The 16383-nt window shown below is 46.6% G+C and overlaps 2 protein-coding genes across 3 annotated transcripts; both read left to right on the top strand.

The window, feature by feature from the left end:
- Nucleotides 1-1583: 1583 nt before the first annotated feature.
- On the top strand, nt 1584-8113 carry TMED2 (transmembrane p24 trafficking protein 2). Of its 2 annotated transcripts, XM_063415940.1 has the most exons (4): nt 1589-1826; nt 3015-3207; nt 5451-5558; nt 6659-8113. In XM_063415940.1, exons 1-4 carry the CDS (start codon nt 1647-1649, stop codon nt 6781-6783), a joined length of 606 nt encoding a protein of 201 aa, XP_063272010.1. In that variant the 5' UTR covers nt 1589-1646; the 3' UTR covers nt 6784-8113. The 2 variants fall into 2 exon arrangements, with proteins under 2 accessions (XP_063272012.1, XP_063272010.1); XM_063415942.1 differs by lacking the exons at nt 5451-5558; nt 6659-8113 and adding an exon at nt 3605-3660 and having other exon boundaries at nt 1584-1826.
- Nucleotides 8114-8689: 576 nt separating this feature from the next.
- On the top strand, nt 8690-16256 carry DDX55 (DEAD-box helicase 55). Its single transcript, XM_063416320.1, has 14 exons — nt 8690-8838; nt 9151-9201; nt 9289-9375; nt 9914-10005; nt 10099-10161; nt 10743-10892; nt 11399-11588; nt 11841-11923; nt 12293-12424; nt 13303-13395; nt 13961-14075; nt 14744-14912; nt 15267-15559; nt 15966-16256. Exons 1-14 carry the CDS (start codon nt 8731-8733, stop codon nt 16128-16130), a joined length of 1791 nt encoding a protein of 596 aa, XP_063272390.1. The 5' UTR covers nt 8690-8730; the 3' UTR covers nt 16131-16256.
- Nucleotides 16257-16383: the final 127 nt, after the last annotated feature.

The raw sequence follows: 16383 nt of genomic DNA, 5'->3' as shown, positions 1-16383 counted from the left end.
CAACACTGTGACACCCAGACCAGCTTTTTTTCATGTAATTCTGTCATAAACTCGTTCTGCCACAAGGTACAAAATATTGATCTTCCTCATGTGCTGCCGGTAGGTACCAGGGAACAATCAGTCCCCAATTACCTGAGCTTGGCAATCAACTGCCTAAGTTAGAGCAATAAACCAGTGAAAATATATCTATATATCCTTCATGAAACTGATTCCCAAAGCTGAAGACCACAGGATATTGCACAAAGTTCCAGGGAGAGCAGGAGGATGAATAATGGTGTAGTCATCCTTTCCTGGCAAAGGTGCTTACACAAGGGGGAGAAGCAGCCTGAGCAGAATGTTTGGAGAACACTCTGCAGTACCTCAGGGGAGCAGCTATGCTGTGAAATCATAGTTTTGCCCAAGTTTGAGATGAGAAAAAGAGTTTTTTCCACAAGAATTTGGTATTACACAAGTTTCCGTTGTTCTGTTCAGGTGCGGGTAGAGGAAAAATATAACAATGTAGGGAATACATGTGAAAAGACTAAAACTACAGCTGAGAAAGGTGAAAAACCAGCACAGTTTGTGGTGTGGGGAGCAGCAGGTTTGATGCTGCCCTGATCCAAACTCATGGAAAATGACGAGGTAGGAAAAGTCTCTTATCCAGCCTCGTACGTGACCTGCAGCTCCTCGGGCTCAGCTTTCTTGCAGAATTTTGCCCACACTTGTCCACAGCCCGTGCCTGCAGTGACGCAGCAGCAGCTGCAGGGAGAGCAGAATGTACCCATGTAAATCTGGCATTTGTCGAGATAAATGCGTCTGAGTGTCACCAGGAGTACAATAACCGGCTTTGCTTGTTGGCAAAACCGACGTGTAAATATTTCATTGAAAGCCAGATTGTGTTAGTCTTTGACTCTTCCCCACACCATTAAAACAGCTGGTCAGGAAACAGGCTGCCTTGAGCTCAAGCATGAACTTCTGTACTCCTGTTTGGAAGGTTTAATTGGAAATTAGCGCTTAAGCATCATCATACAAGGAATGGGTTTTTAAACAGTTACTCTCGGGTGAAGCAGAAACTGGACATGCCATGACTGTGTTTCCTTAAGCGTGAATAGCCCGCAAACTGGGCTTCCCTATTAACGTCTTCAGCGTCTCTCCAAACCTCTCCCTAGCTGCAGCAAGTTCTGGTTTCCCGGTTTTAGCAGCAGCAGCAGCCTCGGCCGCGGTGACAACCGTGGTGACAACCGCCTTGCCTGCCTCCCGCCTGTCCTCATTCCCTCAGGGGCCGCTCGGATCCCTCAGGGGCCGCCGCCCCCCCCATCCCCTCAGCCGCCGTTTCCCGCCTCCCGCTCTAGCCCCGCCCCGTTGCCGGGCAACGCCCCCTCATTCCCGCTCCCCGCGCCTCGCTCCGATTGGCTCCCGCCGCCCCCGCCCCGCCTTTTCCCCTCGCTCATTCGCTGCTCCGGCGCGTGGGTCCCGCCCCCCGCCCCGCCCGGGCGCTGCCTCAGCGCTGTGGCGGTGCCGCTGCCCTTTGTCTCCCGGCGGCCGCCGTAGCGCAGCCCGTACGTGGCAGCGGGGCGGCGGCGGCCAATGAGCGGCGGCCCCGTGCGCCGGAAGGGGCGCGGCGCGGGCCGGAAGCGCCGCTCGGTGCCGCCGCCGGTCGCTCCGCCATGTCGCCGGTGCGGGCGGTGTTGGCGCTGGTGGCCGCGCTGGCGGCCCCGGCCGCCGCCTACTTCGTCAGCATCGACGCGCACGCCGAGGAGTGCTTCCAGGAGCGCGTGCCGTCCGGCACCAAGATGGGGCTCATCTTCGAGGTGGCCGAGGGCGGCTTCCTGGACATCGACGTGGAGGTGCGGCGGCGGCGGCGGCGGCGGCGCGGGCCGACCTTGGGGAGCGGGGCCGTGCCGGGGCCGGGCCCCGCGCGTGCGGCCTCGCTGCGCGTGGGGCCCCTCGGGAGCGGCGGCGGCAGCGGCAGGGGCGGGATCGGAGCGGCCCGCGGGGTTCGGGGTGTCCGGAGCGGGGCCGGGGCCCGGGGCGGACCCGCCGGGGCCCGGGGCGGACCCGCCGTGCCCCGCGGGCTCCGTGCGGCGGGAGCGCCCCCAGCCCGGCGTGGGCGGCCTCGGGCAGGCCCCAGTGCTTGTGCGGGGTGTCACCCGTGCCGTTGCCGCACCGGGCTGTGCTGCTCGGGCTGTCCGTGCTCCCCGTGGGATTCGCAGCCCCGTTCGCTCGGGGCAGCCTCGGCACGGTGAATTGTTGGCGGGAGGAGTGACCGGGGTGGCTCCCCGGGGTCAGTGCCGCCCGTGCTTCCCTTGAATCCAGAGGTGGTGTTCTTAATCTGGGTGCTGGCACCGGGGAAATTTTGAGCGATTATTTATCTTCAAGGAGGAATCAGATGAGGAGAATACTGAGTGCGAGTTGCTTTCGTCGTGTCGTAGAGCAGAGAGATTTTAGTTTGGGATGTCACAGACGGGAGAGGTGTTGCTGAGAGTCCTGGAGCAGTTGAAAATGACTCATGGCTGTGGCACAGGACAGGCTCTGGAGGCTGAGATCCTCTTCACTGTCCCTGGTGGAGGTGGAATTTGGGATCCCACTGACCCTGAGAGCTCAGAACTCAGCCCTTGAGTCCATTTGAAATGCTCACTGTAACAATACCCAATTGTGTGTCTACAGTCGATTGGAGAATGTCTTTTTTTTTTTTCCTTTTTGTTTTCCTTCAGACATCAGAGATAAGGTTTCCCCTGCAGCTGTAATTTGACAGACAGCCAGGATTTGTGGTTTGCTTGCTCTGGACTGCTTATCTCTGCCCCAGAAGGCCGGGGACAGAGGCTTTTGTGTGACTTTACCAAGAAGCTTGTGGGATTTTGTGAAGGAGATTTCTGCAGGGAGCAGAGTTGTGGGAGGGAAAGATTGAAGTGTGCCAGTGCAGGCAGATCCCAGCTGGTGCTGGTGCCTGCGAGAGGCAGAGCGTGCTGGCAGTGCTCTGTGAAACCTCTGTGTGAAATAAAACCAATAAAACCTGTGCTCTTCTCCCCACGCAGATCACAGGGCCCGATAACAAAGGGATTTATAAAGGCGACCGAGAGTCCAGTGGAAAATACACCTTTGCTGCCCACATGGACGGGACTTACAAGTTCTGCTTTAGCAACAGGATGTCCACCATGACTCCCAAGATAGTGATGTTCACTATCGACATCGGGGAAGCTCCCAAGGGGCAGGACATGGAGACAGAAGGTGAGGAAGAGCCCTGGGAGGAACCAGCTCCAGCTCGGGAGCTGTTCCTGCGTGCATGACTCGTGAACCTGAGCAGGGCTCTCAGGATTCCCCTTCCTTCAGGTGCAATTAGCTGTTCTCTTGCACAGCTAAAGTGGATGTTTTTTATTCCTGGTTGCACAATTTGAGGCAAAATCACCAGAGAATCCCTGGGCCATGTGCAGACACTAATGCTTCCATCCTTTAGCCCTTCCTCAGTGCCATCCTCTGGTTCCTGGGAGGCTCAGCAGTGTGTGGCCTCCTCCATGCCTCAGTTGATAAATGTGCTAATATAAAACTTTCCTGTAGCCTGTAAATGACTGTTTTATCTGCAGCCTTTTGTCCTGTACCCGTGTTCATCTCTCACACTTTCCTCTAGGTGGTGGAGATACCTGGGATGGTATGTGGACTGCTTTTTGAAAGCTCCTTAGCATCTTGTCTCTGGCACATGTTCATTCACTAACAGCTAACTTGGCTTTTTCTCTGTAACATTGGTTTGGAGCATGAGAATGTCTTTTTAATAAACTACCCCAAAGGTCTGATTCTGAGCAATGCTGAGCACCTGCAGGCTCCCAGGTTTATACCCTGAGCAGCTCTTGGGATCAGCTCCTTGCCCTGGCCATGGCAGTTTGTCTTCAGGTGCTTATTTATGGCAGAAGATTTAATCAGTTTAGGGGAGATTGAACTAAAACACTGAACATCCCAAAATGCTGGATGGTTTTGGCAGCACTGGCTTTGTGTTGCTAAAGGGGATATTGAGTAATCAAAAGCTTTAGGAAGCAATAAGCTGCTCATAGTTATGAATTATTACTGATGTATCAGGGGAAAACCTCAAACTTGTCATTTGCTGTAAAAAAAAAGAATGTATTGCATAGCAAGTTATAAAGTTTATTTAGAAATCACTGACTGTTGCCAGAAAGGCAACAAATTCTTGTTTCTTATTTTAGCAAGTAAATAAGTTGGGCATTGAATGCTTGATGTCACTTAAAAATAAGCACATTCCTAACTTGATTATTTTTAAAGACTCACCTACATCTTTTACTGAGTCTGCATATAACTGTTGTAAAGAATATTAGTGCAATAAGACAATTTTCTTATTTTTTGAGTTAATTTTTGAGTGTTTTTAGACTACCACTGCAACTGTAGTTTCTCCTCTTACTAATAAACTGCACTTGCTGCAATGAGCAGTTGACCATGAAAATAAGGGATTTGAGATATTAGGAAAGTGAGTGTGGTTTGCACAACTATTTAGATTTTAATTGTAACTTAGATGTGTCATTCTCTGGTCCTCTCTTTTGACTGTGCCCCACAAGGTGTGTGTTTTGAATAGCTCTGTTTTCAGACTGTGATCTGAAACAGTTCATTTGCAAATAAAACTGCAGGAAGTCAGATATGTCCCTTGAAAGGAAAATGTGTTGTGTTTTGTGACTTTTTAAGGAGAGTTGATTGCCCAGGGCGTGTCTGTGCCTCAACCTGATGCTAGAAAACTTTGCAAATGACTTGCCTAATTTATAAATTTGTGAGCAGACAGTTCTTTAAAGGTGGATGTATTAAAAAGATCCTGTGATAGACAGTCAAACCACTAAATCTTAGATCTCTGAGCCTTCCATTTGCTGGTTTTGTGCCTCTGGTTTGGTGTTTAACTCCTCTCCTGCTTTCACAACACACCACAAGTGCAGCCGTGCCAGGCCCCTGGGCACTGTGCCCCCTCAGTGCTGGGTTTCAGCTGAACTTGAAGATCACAGGATGTGATTTTTTTACTTCAGAAAGTGATCTCATGATTTGCCAGCATCATGATCTTGAGCTAAATCCTCAGTCGTTCTATTTTTGCAAGCTTAACAACTAGGAGAAGCTGTCATGTTCAGATAATTTGCTTGGAATATATTGGATGAGATTGGCAAAAATAGATATTAGTGTGTGGTATTGCATTCTTCCATTCTGTTCTCCTGGAAAAGTGTGTGCACACTGGAAATGTGGGGTCTGTTCTGAGTCTGAATTGTGTCTCCTATCTGGATTTAGAGAAATATTTTCCCACTTTTTAAATACCATGGAGACACGTTAGGGAAAGTGGTGCTCCAGAAACTGAACTTGGCTGTGAGCATAGAAAGTGTTCAGCTGTTCAGACCTCCTGCAGCAGGAAATGAGGTTTAACTGCTCATAAATTCATTGAAATGGTTTTTTTCCCAGTCATTAACAGATTTTCTGCTTCTGAAATTATCCTGCAGCTCATCAGAACAAGCTAGAAGAGATGATTAACGAGTTAGCAGTGGCCATGACAGCTGTGAAGCACGAGCAGGAGTACATGGAAGTCCGTGAAAGGATACATAGAGCAAGTATGTCTGACTAATTAATGCCCCTGCCCTCTCCTGTGAACTTGGAAATCCTCATTTAAATGAGTCCATGAAAGCTATTAAAAAATACTCTATTTAAAAAATAATCATTGAATGCTGAAGGGCCTGCCCACAGAGTAAGGAATGTTGGTGTTGCTTGCAGTCATTTTTAAATTGGCTTCCTCTCGTGTAATGAGCATTTTTAAACAAAATAACATTGTTTAAGTGATGTAAATTCTGCAGTTGTTTGAATGGTGTATTCATGGAGGTGCCAGTGATGATATTATTGAATCCATGTACAAGGACATGTGGGCACAGGACAAGGAGGGGATGATTTTTACCTGAAAGAGAGAAGGTTTAGAGCAGTTACTGGGGAGAAAATCCTCCCTGTGAGGGTGGTGCAGCCCTGGCACAGCGTGCCCAGAGAGGCTGTGGCTGCCCCATCCCTGCCCATGGCAGGGGGTGGGACTGGAGGAGTTTTAAGGTCCCTTCCAACCCAAACCATTCCAGGATTTGGTTCCCAGACTTGGGTTGAGCTGTTACTTCACCCTTGAAGTGGACCTGGTTTAATAATTGAGCCAAAGTCTCTTTTGAAAATATTTTGTTGAAATAGAGCAAAGCTGCTGTTGCTTTCATGGGTGAGAAACAAGGGCAAATATTTTTCATATAAAAACACAACATTATATAAAAGCACTTTCTCCTCAATTATTTAAAGCTATGAATATCCCCAGTTTTGTTTGTTGCTAATGGTCTGATTTAAGAAAAATCAGAATGTTTAGAACCAAAGATGGTGACCCTTCAGAGACCAGAAGTTCCGTGCTTGACTCTGAGACTGAAAAAGCAAGAAGCTTTGTTTGGCAGCTCAGAGGCCAGGAGGGTGGGCAGAACAGAGAAAGATGCTGCAGTTTATGTCCAAAGTGGATAAAAAACAAACTGTTGAGAAAAATCCCCCTCAGGTCTCATCTCTGAGCTTCAGGGCCCTCCTGTGATGACCTGACACAATCCCAGAGCTTCATGTGCAGTGCTCCAGTTTCATGGCAGAATGTTTCAAATTTAAATGTTTTATTACTTACTGCTTTTTTCTTTTTTTTTTTCCTCAACAGTTAATGACAACACAAACAGCAGAGTGGTTCTTTGGTCATTCTTTGAAGCCCTTGTACTAGTTGCCATGACACTGGGACAAATCTACTACCTGAAGAGGTTTTTTGAAGTCCGAAGGGTGGTCTAAGATCCTTCCGTGGTCCCGGATTTCAGTTCACTCTCTACCAAACATCCTGGTCACAAAAAAGAAAAAAAAAAGTCATTTAGTTTCTGAACCCTCTTTACTGAACTGTAAACCTTATTTGCTTCTGTTCCTTCCTAGTTAAGAAAAAAAAATTGTTTTTATATATCTTCTGTAGCAAAAGCTGTGCTGAAATCACTTTATTGGCATCATTTTTTTCCACTGAGATCTGCCCAGTCTGTGTGCTAAGCAAGGTCCAGGCAAGCTGCAAACTCTGTAACTCACTGTAGTAAGAAGCTGCTCTATCTTTTCTAACTTTTTCCCTGTTTCCATAAGCACTTGCAGTTCCAGGGAAACGGTACAAGGCCCTAACGTGACTGTTTGCATCCCTCCATCCTCAACCCTGCAGTAGGTGACACAAAATTGAAATAATCCCTTCTCCACTCACAGAAACTGCCAAGGAAAAGGTTCAAATTCCTGGTTGCTGTTTGAAAGATAGCCATCAGCAACTGTCTTAATGATATTAACTTCCCAAAGTTCTTTTTAATTAAATAGTTGATATGAAAATGCTTTTTTTTTTCCTCTGCTCATCACCAAATGTTCCTTACACGGTTTTTAGTCTCTCAAAGGTTTTATTTGGAAGCCAATTGTGTGCAGTGTCTTGGCAAACACTCGTGAACCCTTTGGCTTTTGCAGGTCCAAAGCTCAGACTGTTTGCCCCGTGCCCAGGGCAGAAGTGTTCAGGAAATCTTGGATTCCTGAGGCCAAAGGGTTCCGGATTCTGGGGGTTTAATCCACGCTATGCAGCCCTTGTATTTAAGTGCAGTGGCAAACTCTGCCATGATCTGATCAGAATTAGCATAATGCTAAATACTGGTGTGTTTTCTTTTTTTCAGGCACATGTAGATTTGTTTTTGTACAAAGTTACTTTCCTCAGTTATCTGATGATTGGTTTAAAAAATTAAGAAGCGTCTGATGTGGGTGCTGAGCCAGGATTATGTTGTGACTGATGTATATTAGTTGTAATCATTTTTGGGGGTGGGGTGGGGTCTTTTCCAGGGGGGAGCCTCTACAAGTAACACACAACAGTTTTGTACAATTAATTTAAAATTTGTTACAGGTTTTCATGTTCCAGGTAAAGTTTTTTCAACCTCGGGCAAACACTTGCAGCAGTTCTTCAGAGAGGTGGCTGTCACACCTTATTGCAACTGTTGTGTGCCAATATTTTTGTGTAAAACACTGAAAATTGAATTCTAAGATGTACATTTAAAAATTGCTCGTGAATCTCAATATGACCCAGGTTCGATAAATAAACAAATTCTTTAAAAAAAAACAACAGCAGCTTTGTGGGTTTTTTTCTTTGATACCTTAAGGATGTACAGATTAACAGAAAGGGTTTTTTATAAATTATTTGTTTAGTAATGACCATAAATTAAACCTTGAGAATTTCCACATCAACATGAGGAAGAACTTTCCATGAAGGGTGGATTCTCCCTCTGTGGGGACATTCCAAACCCACTTGGAATTGTTCCTGTGTCACCTGCTCCAGGTGCCCCTGCCTTGGCACGGGGCTCGGACTGGATGACTCCAGAGTTTTCTTACAATCCTGACGATTCTGTGATTCTCTGCTTTCTTAAATTATCAGGAATTTATCCAGAGTCCATCCCGCTTTGGGGGCAGGTAGAATAAATATCAACTAACTCTGAACCTACATCTTAGGTTGGGAGTACTCGGGTGCCACAGCGCTGCTGTAAGACCCGCAGAAGTACTTACTGCCCTAGGCAGCTCTCCATAAAAATTGGATTTTTTTGCTAAATCCAAAGTTTGTTTTTCGCCACGCACGGCGGAACTGCTGTGCGGCGGAACGGGAGGTGCCCGGTGTGTGTTTCCGCAGAGCGCGGCGCGGCGGCCCCGGGCCGGGGGAGCGCCTTGGCGGTGACACCGCGGGCCAAGATGGAGGCGGTGACTGAGGGGAGCTGGGGCTCGCTGCCGGTGCCGCTCAGCCCGGGCGTGCTGCGGGCGCTGCGGGAGCTCCGCTTCCACCAAATGACCCCGGTGCAGGTGCGGGACCCCGCGGCACTCCCGGGGAAGGGGAGGCCGGGCTGAGGGAGGAGGGCGCGGGCGGTGCCGGGAGCGCCGGGGCCGGTCCGGGGTCGCCTCAGTCACCGGGTCCCGTGGCAGCGAGAGGAGCCCGTCCGTGACCGCCCCACCGGCTGTGCTCGGTGATGTTCACAGCGGGAGGAGCCCGTCCGTGGCCGCCCCACCGGCTGTGCTCGGGTGATGCTCACAGCGAGCTCTGCTGTCTGGAGGAGTTCCACCTCTGTGAGATTTACCCCCGCTTCACCTGCTCATGTGACGTTTCTCTTTTTTCAGTCTGCGACCATCCCGCTCTTCATGAGTAACAAAGATGTGGCTGCCGAAGCGGTGAGTGCTTTTCCTTCGTCCAGCTCGTTGTTTTCCGGGCTTGTCTCTGGAGCTGAGGCAGGGCTGACGCTGTTCCCACTCTCACAGGTCACAGGCAGTGGGAAAACCTTGGCGTTTGTCATCCCCATACTGGAAATTCTTCTCAGACGGGAAGAAAAATTAAAGAAAATGCAGGTGAGATGAAAATATTCAGTATATTTTTATGATGTGCCAGTAAGATTTGAGAGCTTCAAGGAAAGTATCCATAAGGAAAATTGGCTGCACATAGAGTGACTCAGTGCCCAGCTCTTTGGTGTAACAGTAACAATAAACTGTTTAAAACTTGGAAATAAAATTGGGGGCTCTCATTGCACTTAGATCCAGCTTCTTCGGCATGGTCAGAACAGGGTTAGGAAGATGTCCCAAAATATGGAATACACTGAGACACTGCAGTGAGATTTAAATGCTTTTTGGCATCCATTGACCTGGAATCCATTTAGGGAACTTCACTGTCATTTGCTGTTAAATGTCATTAATAGATGCTGCCCTTTGAGGAGAGATATTTTACACATTGATACAAAGTCTTTCATAGATATTTGTGGATGTTTTTTACACTTTATTGTATTTTGTCTGAAACCAGGCTCAGAATCTTTGCTCATACTCAGATTGAAAGGGATGATTCTTCCCAAATCCTCCTTTCTTCTCCCCACAAATTCCTGTTTCTCACGTGCAGGTTGGAGCCATAATCATCACACCAACCAGGGAATTGGCCATTCAGATTGATGAGGTGCTGTCACATTTCACAAAACACTTCCCCATGTTCAGGTGGGTAAAATTCATCATTTCCATCTTCCTTCTGTCACTCCTGAACCAGCAAAACTTAAAGATGACCCAAATCTTTCTGTTTGATTGTTTCAGTCAGATTCTTTTAATTGGTGGAAGGAACCCCATGGAAGATGTTGAGAAGTTTAAGGAGCATGGGTGAGTTGTTTGTTTGTTTGTTTGTTTGTCTCAGAGCTGTGGTTTCTCCTTGCAGGGCTTGCAGAGCTGTGGCCCTGCTGGTGCTGGAATGGGACGGTGCTGCCAGAATCTTTTGGGGTGGGGAGTTGTGGGGTGAGTTCCTGCAGTGAGGTACAAGTGAGGAGAGGTGACATCAGCACCATTTATCTGCTGTTTGGGTGAGGAGCAGAGCTTCAGTGAATATTCCACTGCTCCCTGCTCATTAATTTTCTGAAATTAATGGTGCTGATGCCGATGAGGGAGTTTTACAGGAGTCCTGTTTGCCACTGGGTTTTGCATGGAGGTACCAAATATTTCCTGTGGCCGAAAGCTGCTTTCTATACCTGCTGTTTATATCCTGAACAGGGGATGTGCTTTCACCTGGGCATCTCCCCCATCCCCTGGCACCTCACAGGCACTGAAACACGGATGCAGTTAAAAGTGACAAAATAAAATTGGTTTATTGAGGAACTCGGGGCAGGGCTGTGCTGTGCCAACAGCACTGGGAGTTCTCCCAGATTGCTCTCCCTGTTTCAGGGAATGCTCTGTGTGTGCACCCACAGGGGGAACATCATCGTGGCCACCCCGGGCCGCCTGGAGGATCTGTTCAGGAGAAAAGCAGACGGGCTGGACCTGGGCAGCTGCGTGAAGGCTCTGGATGTGCTGGTGCTGGATGAGGCAGACAGACTGCTGGACATGGGCTTTGAAGCAAGGTACTGAAAGAATAAATTCTGGTGGTTCTGCTGTTTTCAGTGAATTGATGTGTGATGGATGTGAAGGAGCGTGGCCTGCAGTGACCTCCAAAGTTTGATTTGTTCATTTTGTTCTTTCATCTTTGCTCTGTAACTGCACAAAGCAGTTGCTGAGGGGCAAGAGGATCAGGAAATGTGAGCCTTGATGAATACAGTTTCCTTTGTTGAGATGTATGTTAGCACATCTCTGCTAATGCCTGGTTAAAACCATTATTCACACACCAGAATGGCTTAAAGCACTTTAACCAATCACCTTGGATCTCTCTTTTCTCTCTCTCTCAGAGTTAAGATAATTATTCCAATAGAAGTTTGACACAAAGCCTGTTCTGCTTGTAAACCCCTGCTTCCAGCAATTCAAACCTGGGGACAGTGACATTTCCCATGTGCTTCCTTGCAGCCTAAATGCCATTCTGGACTTTCTGCCCAAGGCCTGGGGACAGTGACATTTCCCATGTGCTTCCTTGCAGCCTAAATGCCATTCTGGACTTTCTGCCCAAGCAGAGAAGGACGGGTCTGTTCTCAGCCACGCAGACGCAGGAGGTGGAGAACCTGGTGAGGGCAGGGCTGCGCAACCCCGTCCGCATCTCGGTCAAGGAGAAGGGGATGGCAGCCAGCAACACCCAGAAAACCCCAACACGCCTGGAGAACTACTACATGGTGTGAGCCTGGCCTCTGACAGAGCTTCCTCCTCCCTCTCCCTTTTTCCTGCTCCTGGCAATAAGATTTGAAGTCTTGCTCACTATTCTCTTTGTTCCAGCTAAGTACTGTCATTAGGGTTTCTTAGAAACTTATAAGAAAAAATTCTGTAAATAAAAAAGAGGCAAATCTAACCCCCAACACGCACTTACAATCACATTAACAGAGGAGCCAAAGTCCATTTTCTTATGTTTTTCTTTTGTGTTTTTTTAGATCTGCAAGGCAGATGAGAAATTTAACCAGTTGGTGCATTTCCTTCGGCAGCACAAACAGGAAAAACATCTTGTCTTTTTCAGGTAATTCTGTTTTTGTTTCATTGTGAGAACAGTTTGGTGTTTAATGACTTCAATTCCAAAACTGTGCCCTTTGTTGCAAAGGACACAACTATTTTCAAAGTGATTAATTTTGAGAGCTATTTTTTAGAATATGATGCCTAAAAAGAGATTAATCATTGCTTCGTGTCAGGATTGTGTTATTAAGCAAAACATAAATGTTATGCATTTTTGAAGTAAATCATTATAGATGATTATATGTTAATTAGTGCATGTTTTAAATAAAAATACATACATTTTTGAAAGAGTGTGGGAAACTCCAGCTTGACTGTCTAAACCTGATTAAAAATGCAGCATAACCTTTTGCTTTTAAGCCTGTCTTTATCCCAACAGCACGTGTGCCTGTGTGGAATACTATGGGAAGGCTCTGGAATCCTTAATTAAGCAGGTGAAGATAATGAGCATCCATGGGAAGATGAAGCACAAGCGTAACAAGATTTTCACGGCGTTCCGGAAGCTCCCAGGGTGAGGAGCTGGGAATGGGCTGAAGCAGCCAGAAGGCAAAAGAGTGAGGGGAGGTGGCTTTGTCTGGCTGTTTTTCTGCTGCTCAGGGTGGAAGGATGGCTCAGGCTGGTTGTGAGTGAATGGATAATATCACAAATTGTGCTGAGGTACCCAAATGTGACCACAAACAAAGGGAAGATGTGGCTGGAGCATCTCCACCCTGCTTTAGATAATCCACGTGGCAGCACACGAGGGTGAGCACACTGCACTCACTTGCTGCAATCACACATTAGCCCTGATGTTTAAACAAACTGGTAGGAAAAATAAGCTTTTCCTGATTAGAGTGGAAATCCAGGCTATTACCTTATCAGTGTATGAACAAGAACATGGCAACACAGTGCTATAACCTACCCACAAATGTTCTTTGGCAGCTTTGCAACTCTTGCATCATCAACTGTCATTTTTTTAATTGCATGGGGCCTGAGTTTTAGCTTTTTATATTATGAGAAAAATAATTACAGCAGATTGTGAGAGCAGCTGTTGAAAAGAACAGCATGGCAGTTTGGCTAAAATTGTCACTCAAGTCTTAAGTCTTTTATTTAAACATTTATTATAATACATTCTGCTTGGATGCAGGGCTGGTTTAAAATTTGAATTTGTAATAGGGAATTGATTTGTCTTAGAAATGTGATATAAATCACAATAATTTTCATAATGTTATGTAGAATTTTAGTTGGTAAAAGCTTCAATTACCTTATATTTTGTCGCTTAAAAAACCTCAAATGTTTTAAACTCTTTTGTTGCTCACTCTGCAGTGAAGGTGCAGGACACACAGCTGTGAGGAGGCTGGCTCTTCTCAGCTGACAGGTTAATAAAAATTCACTTTTTCCTCTTCCCAGGGGCATTTTGGTGTGCACAGATGTGATGGCCCGTGGCATTGACATCCCAGAGGTGCACTGGGTGCTGCAGTATGACCCACCCAGCAGTGCCAGGTACAGCTTCAGATCCTGACATCCTTTTTCTGTGCTCTTCAGGTATCAGCTAGGAACAAAAAACTGCAGAAAACACCTTTAATCACTCGCTGGAGTTAATCTGAGAGAACACACAAAGTAATGCAGGGCAGGGGAGGCTGAGACAGGGCAGGTTTTGTTGTCACTGCTGTGAAGTGACTTTGTGGTGTGTGTGTCAGTCAGGGGTGATTGTCACCTCTGTGTGCAGAGGTGACTCTGGGGTCAGGCTTTGTGTGAGAGGTGACAGTGGGTGAAGGAGAACAGAGATGAGAGCAGGGACAGAGCTCTTCAAGGAATGGGACATTGAAAGCTCACAGGAAAGGAGCTTTTCCATGGATTTTAACTTTCGCTGTCATAATTCTTCCTACAACTTGCTTGAACTTCACTCCCTAAACAGACACCCCTTGCTTCAGCCTAACAATCGAGTAGGATTGCCACACTTTGCTAATTCCTGTTGGTTAATTTAGTACTTCCATCCCACAAGATTTGCCCTTTTGCTGCCCAGTGCCTGCAAAGCAAACTGAGCTGTGCTGCTGGGTTGTTTCAGTGCCTTCGTGCATCGCTGCGGTCGCACGGCGCGCATCGGCAACGTGGGCAGCGCCCTGGTGTTCCTGCTTCCCATGGAGGAGTCCTACATTAACTTCCTCTCCATCAACCAAAAGGTGAGGAGGTTTTTATTCCACCCCAAGGCAGGAAAGAGCAAGGGCACAGACTTGCTGATAGGAGCTTTGAGATCAGAGTTTGTAGAACTTGGGGTCATACACGCGGGTAATGTTTTAGCAGAGGTGCAGAATTAAATGACAAGAGCTGCTTTTTAATCACCAAATGCAACTGGAATGTGATTGCTCCAGTGTTACCTACTGGGTTTGTAAGAGTGATGCAATGAGTAAGGAAAGGCCTTTTGTTCCTGAGGCTGTGAATTGAGCATTTGCAGGAGGGCAGTGCTGGCTCACGGTCCTGCCCCAGCCCTGCCACCAGCAGCTCACACCCTGCAGCCTCTCTGCTCTTCACCTGTAACTCCTACAATCCCCCATGCCTCCTGCATTTGTGGGGTTAATTGTGTGAATTCTCTGGACACCTAACGAGACCAGAGCCTGATAAAGCAGATGAAGATGATGCCCTGTGGAGCTGCAGTGTGAGAACTCCTCAGCTCCAGGAGCTGCTGTGTGGGGCTGGTGGTCAGCTCGAGTGTTGGAGTGACCCAAGGGAAAGGGGCTCAAAGCTGACTGAGGATTAACTGGACAAGAAGTGAGTGTTTGATGTTTCACAGTGCATTTCACATCATTTGCTTGAACTTTTCCTTTGGTGTTGTTCATTTCCTGGTTCCCAGTGTCCCATGCAGGAAATGAAACCGCAGAGGGATGTGCTGGATCTTCTTCCCAAGCTGCAGTCCATGGCCCTGGCTGACAGGGCAGTGTTTGAGAAAGGCATGAAAGCCTTCGTGTCCTACGTCCAGGCTTATGCCAAACACGAATGCAATCTGATTTTCCGCATCAAAGGTAATTCCCAGCCCTGCTGGTACCTCCCCCTGTTCTTCTCAGATAACAAAAGCTTTGTGGTGCTGTCCACAAGCTTCAGCTTCTGATTTTGGATCTCACATTCACTTCCTGCACCATCAGATTTTGACAAACCTCTTATTTTTTTCAAGCATTCTGTTTCAAGAGAAAACATTTAAATATGAAGCTTGACCAAACTGATAAAAGCACAAGTAAAAGTGACTTAGTATTGTTGCTAGTGTTAAGGTATAGAGTACAAACAAGACATTAAAATAATGTTGACTGTTTTTTTCCTTTCTCAGTTAAATTAACTTTTTATCCGGCAGGAAACTGACTTTATAATCTTTATTTCAACAGATCTGGATTTTGCCAGTCTTGCCAGAGGTTTTGCATTGTTAAAAATGCCAAAGATGCCTGAACTAAGAGGAAAACATTTTCCAGACTTTACTCCAGTCAGTGTCAATACAGACTCCATTTCATTTAAGGATAAAAACAGAGAAAAGCAGAGACAAAAGAAATTAGAAGAACAAAGAAAAGAAAGAGAGGAAAATCAAGGGAAAAAGAAATTTGTAAAGAACAAAGCATGGTCAAAGCAGAAAGCCAAGAGGGAGAAGAAAAAGAAAATAACAGCTAAGAGGAAGCGTGAAGAGGTAACTGTGTCCATTCCCTTAAACTGCTTAAAGTGATTCCTGTAGTCTTTCCACTGGCAGAGAGCCCTGAGGTTTAGGGCTGAAACTGATGCCTCTTTAGGACTTGAATAAGGAAAGCCTAAAAAATTTAGAGGTTTTTAAAGCCAAGCACTAAAACAACTTCTCAGCTGATGCTGGTCAGTAATAGGAATTTTATTTCTCAGAGGTGCAGAAGTGTGGCCTGAGGGTGCTTTTGTCAATTTGCAGCAAGTGTAGCTGAGAGTTACATTTGCCTGGGCAGGAATTGAATATTATTTCCTGCTTGGATATTCCTGGCAAACTCTGGCTTGTAATCTCCTGTGTTCTACTGTATAGAATGGAAACCTTATGGTGTTGTGTTTAATTTGGTGTTTTCAACTTCCAACAGGGCTCTGACATTGAAGATGAGGATATGGAGGAGTTGCTGAATGACACAAGGCTCTTGAAAAGATTGAAAAAGGGAAAAATCAGTGAAGAAGAGTTTGAGAAGAAACTAACAGGCAAGCAAAGGCTCAAAGCAGAAACTGCTGAGGACACGGAGTCTGAAGGCTGACAGTTACTCTGACCACATTTTTATATTAAAACTGCTTATGTCAATAAAACTGGATTTCTGTAAAAAATGATACAGAGAACAGAGCTGATCTAATTTCTTCACAGAGACCTGGCATCCCTAAAGACACAGAGCCTGCAGTTGAGAACAAAGCTAAAAACACCGCTCTGATGTGGCAGGAGCTGCAGGATTCCATCAGCAGCCTTGTGCATGTTTTAATTCTGTTTTTTTCAAGTTATTACATACCACAGATCAG

This window comes from Prinia subflava, chromosome 19, assembly GCF_021018805.1.
Source record: "Prinia subflava isolate CZ2003 ecotype Zambia chromosome 19, Cam_Psub_1.2, whole genome shotgun sequence".
NCBI lineage: Eukaryota > Metazoa > Chordata > Aves > Passeriformes > Cisticolidae > Prinia > Prinia subflava.
Note: the sequence above shows the minus strand (reverse complement) of the source record. Positions and strands in the feature narration are given on the sequence as shown.

Coding starts and splice junctions, on each gene's coding strand:
- TMED2 (XM_063415940.1), top strand. CDS start 1,647: ATGTCGCCGGTGCGGGCGGTGTTGGCGCTGGTGGCCGCGCTGGCGGCC. Junction 1,827..3,014: donor TCCTGGACATCGACGTGGAG/GTGCGGCGGCGG, acceptor CTCCCCACGCAG/ATCACAGGGCCCGATAACAA. Junction 3,208..5,450: donor GCAGGACATGGAGACAGAAG/GTGAGGAAGAGC, acceptor ATTATCCTGCAG/CTCATCAGAACAAGCTAGAA.
- DDX55 (XM_063416320.1), top strand. CDS start 8,731: ATGGAGGCGGTGACTGAGGGGAGCTGGGGCTCGCTGCCGGTGCCGCTC. Junction 8,839..9,150: donor ACCAAATGACCCCGGTGCAG/GTGCGGGACCCC, acceptor CTCTTTTTTCAG/TCTGCGACCATCCCGCTCTT. Junction 10,162..10,742: donor GAGAAGTTTAAGGAGCATGG/GTGAGTTGTTTG, acceptor GTGCACCCACAG/GGGGAACATCATCGTGGCCA.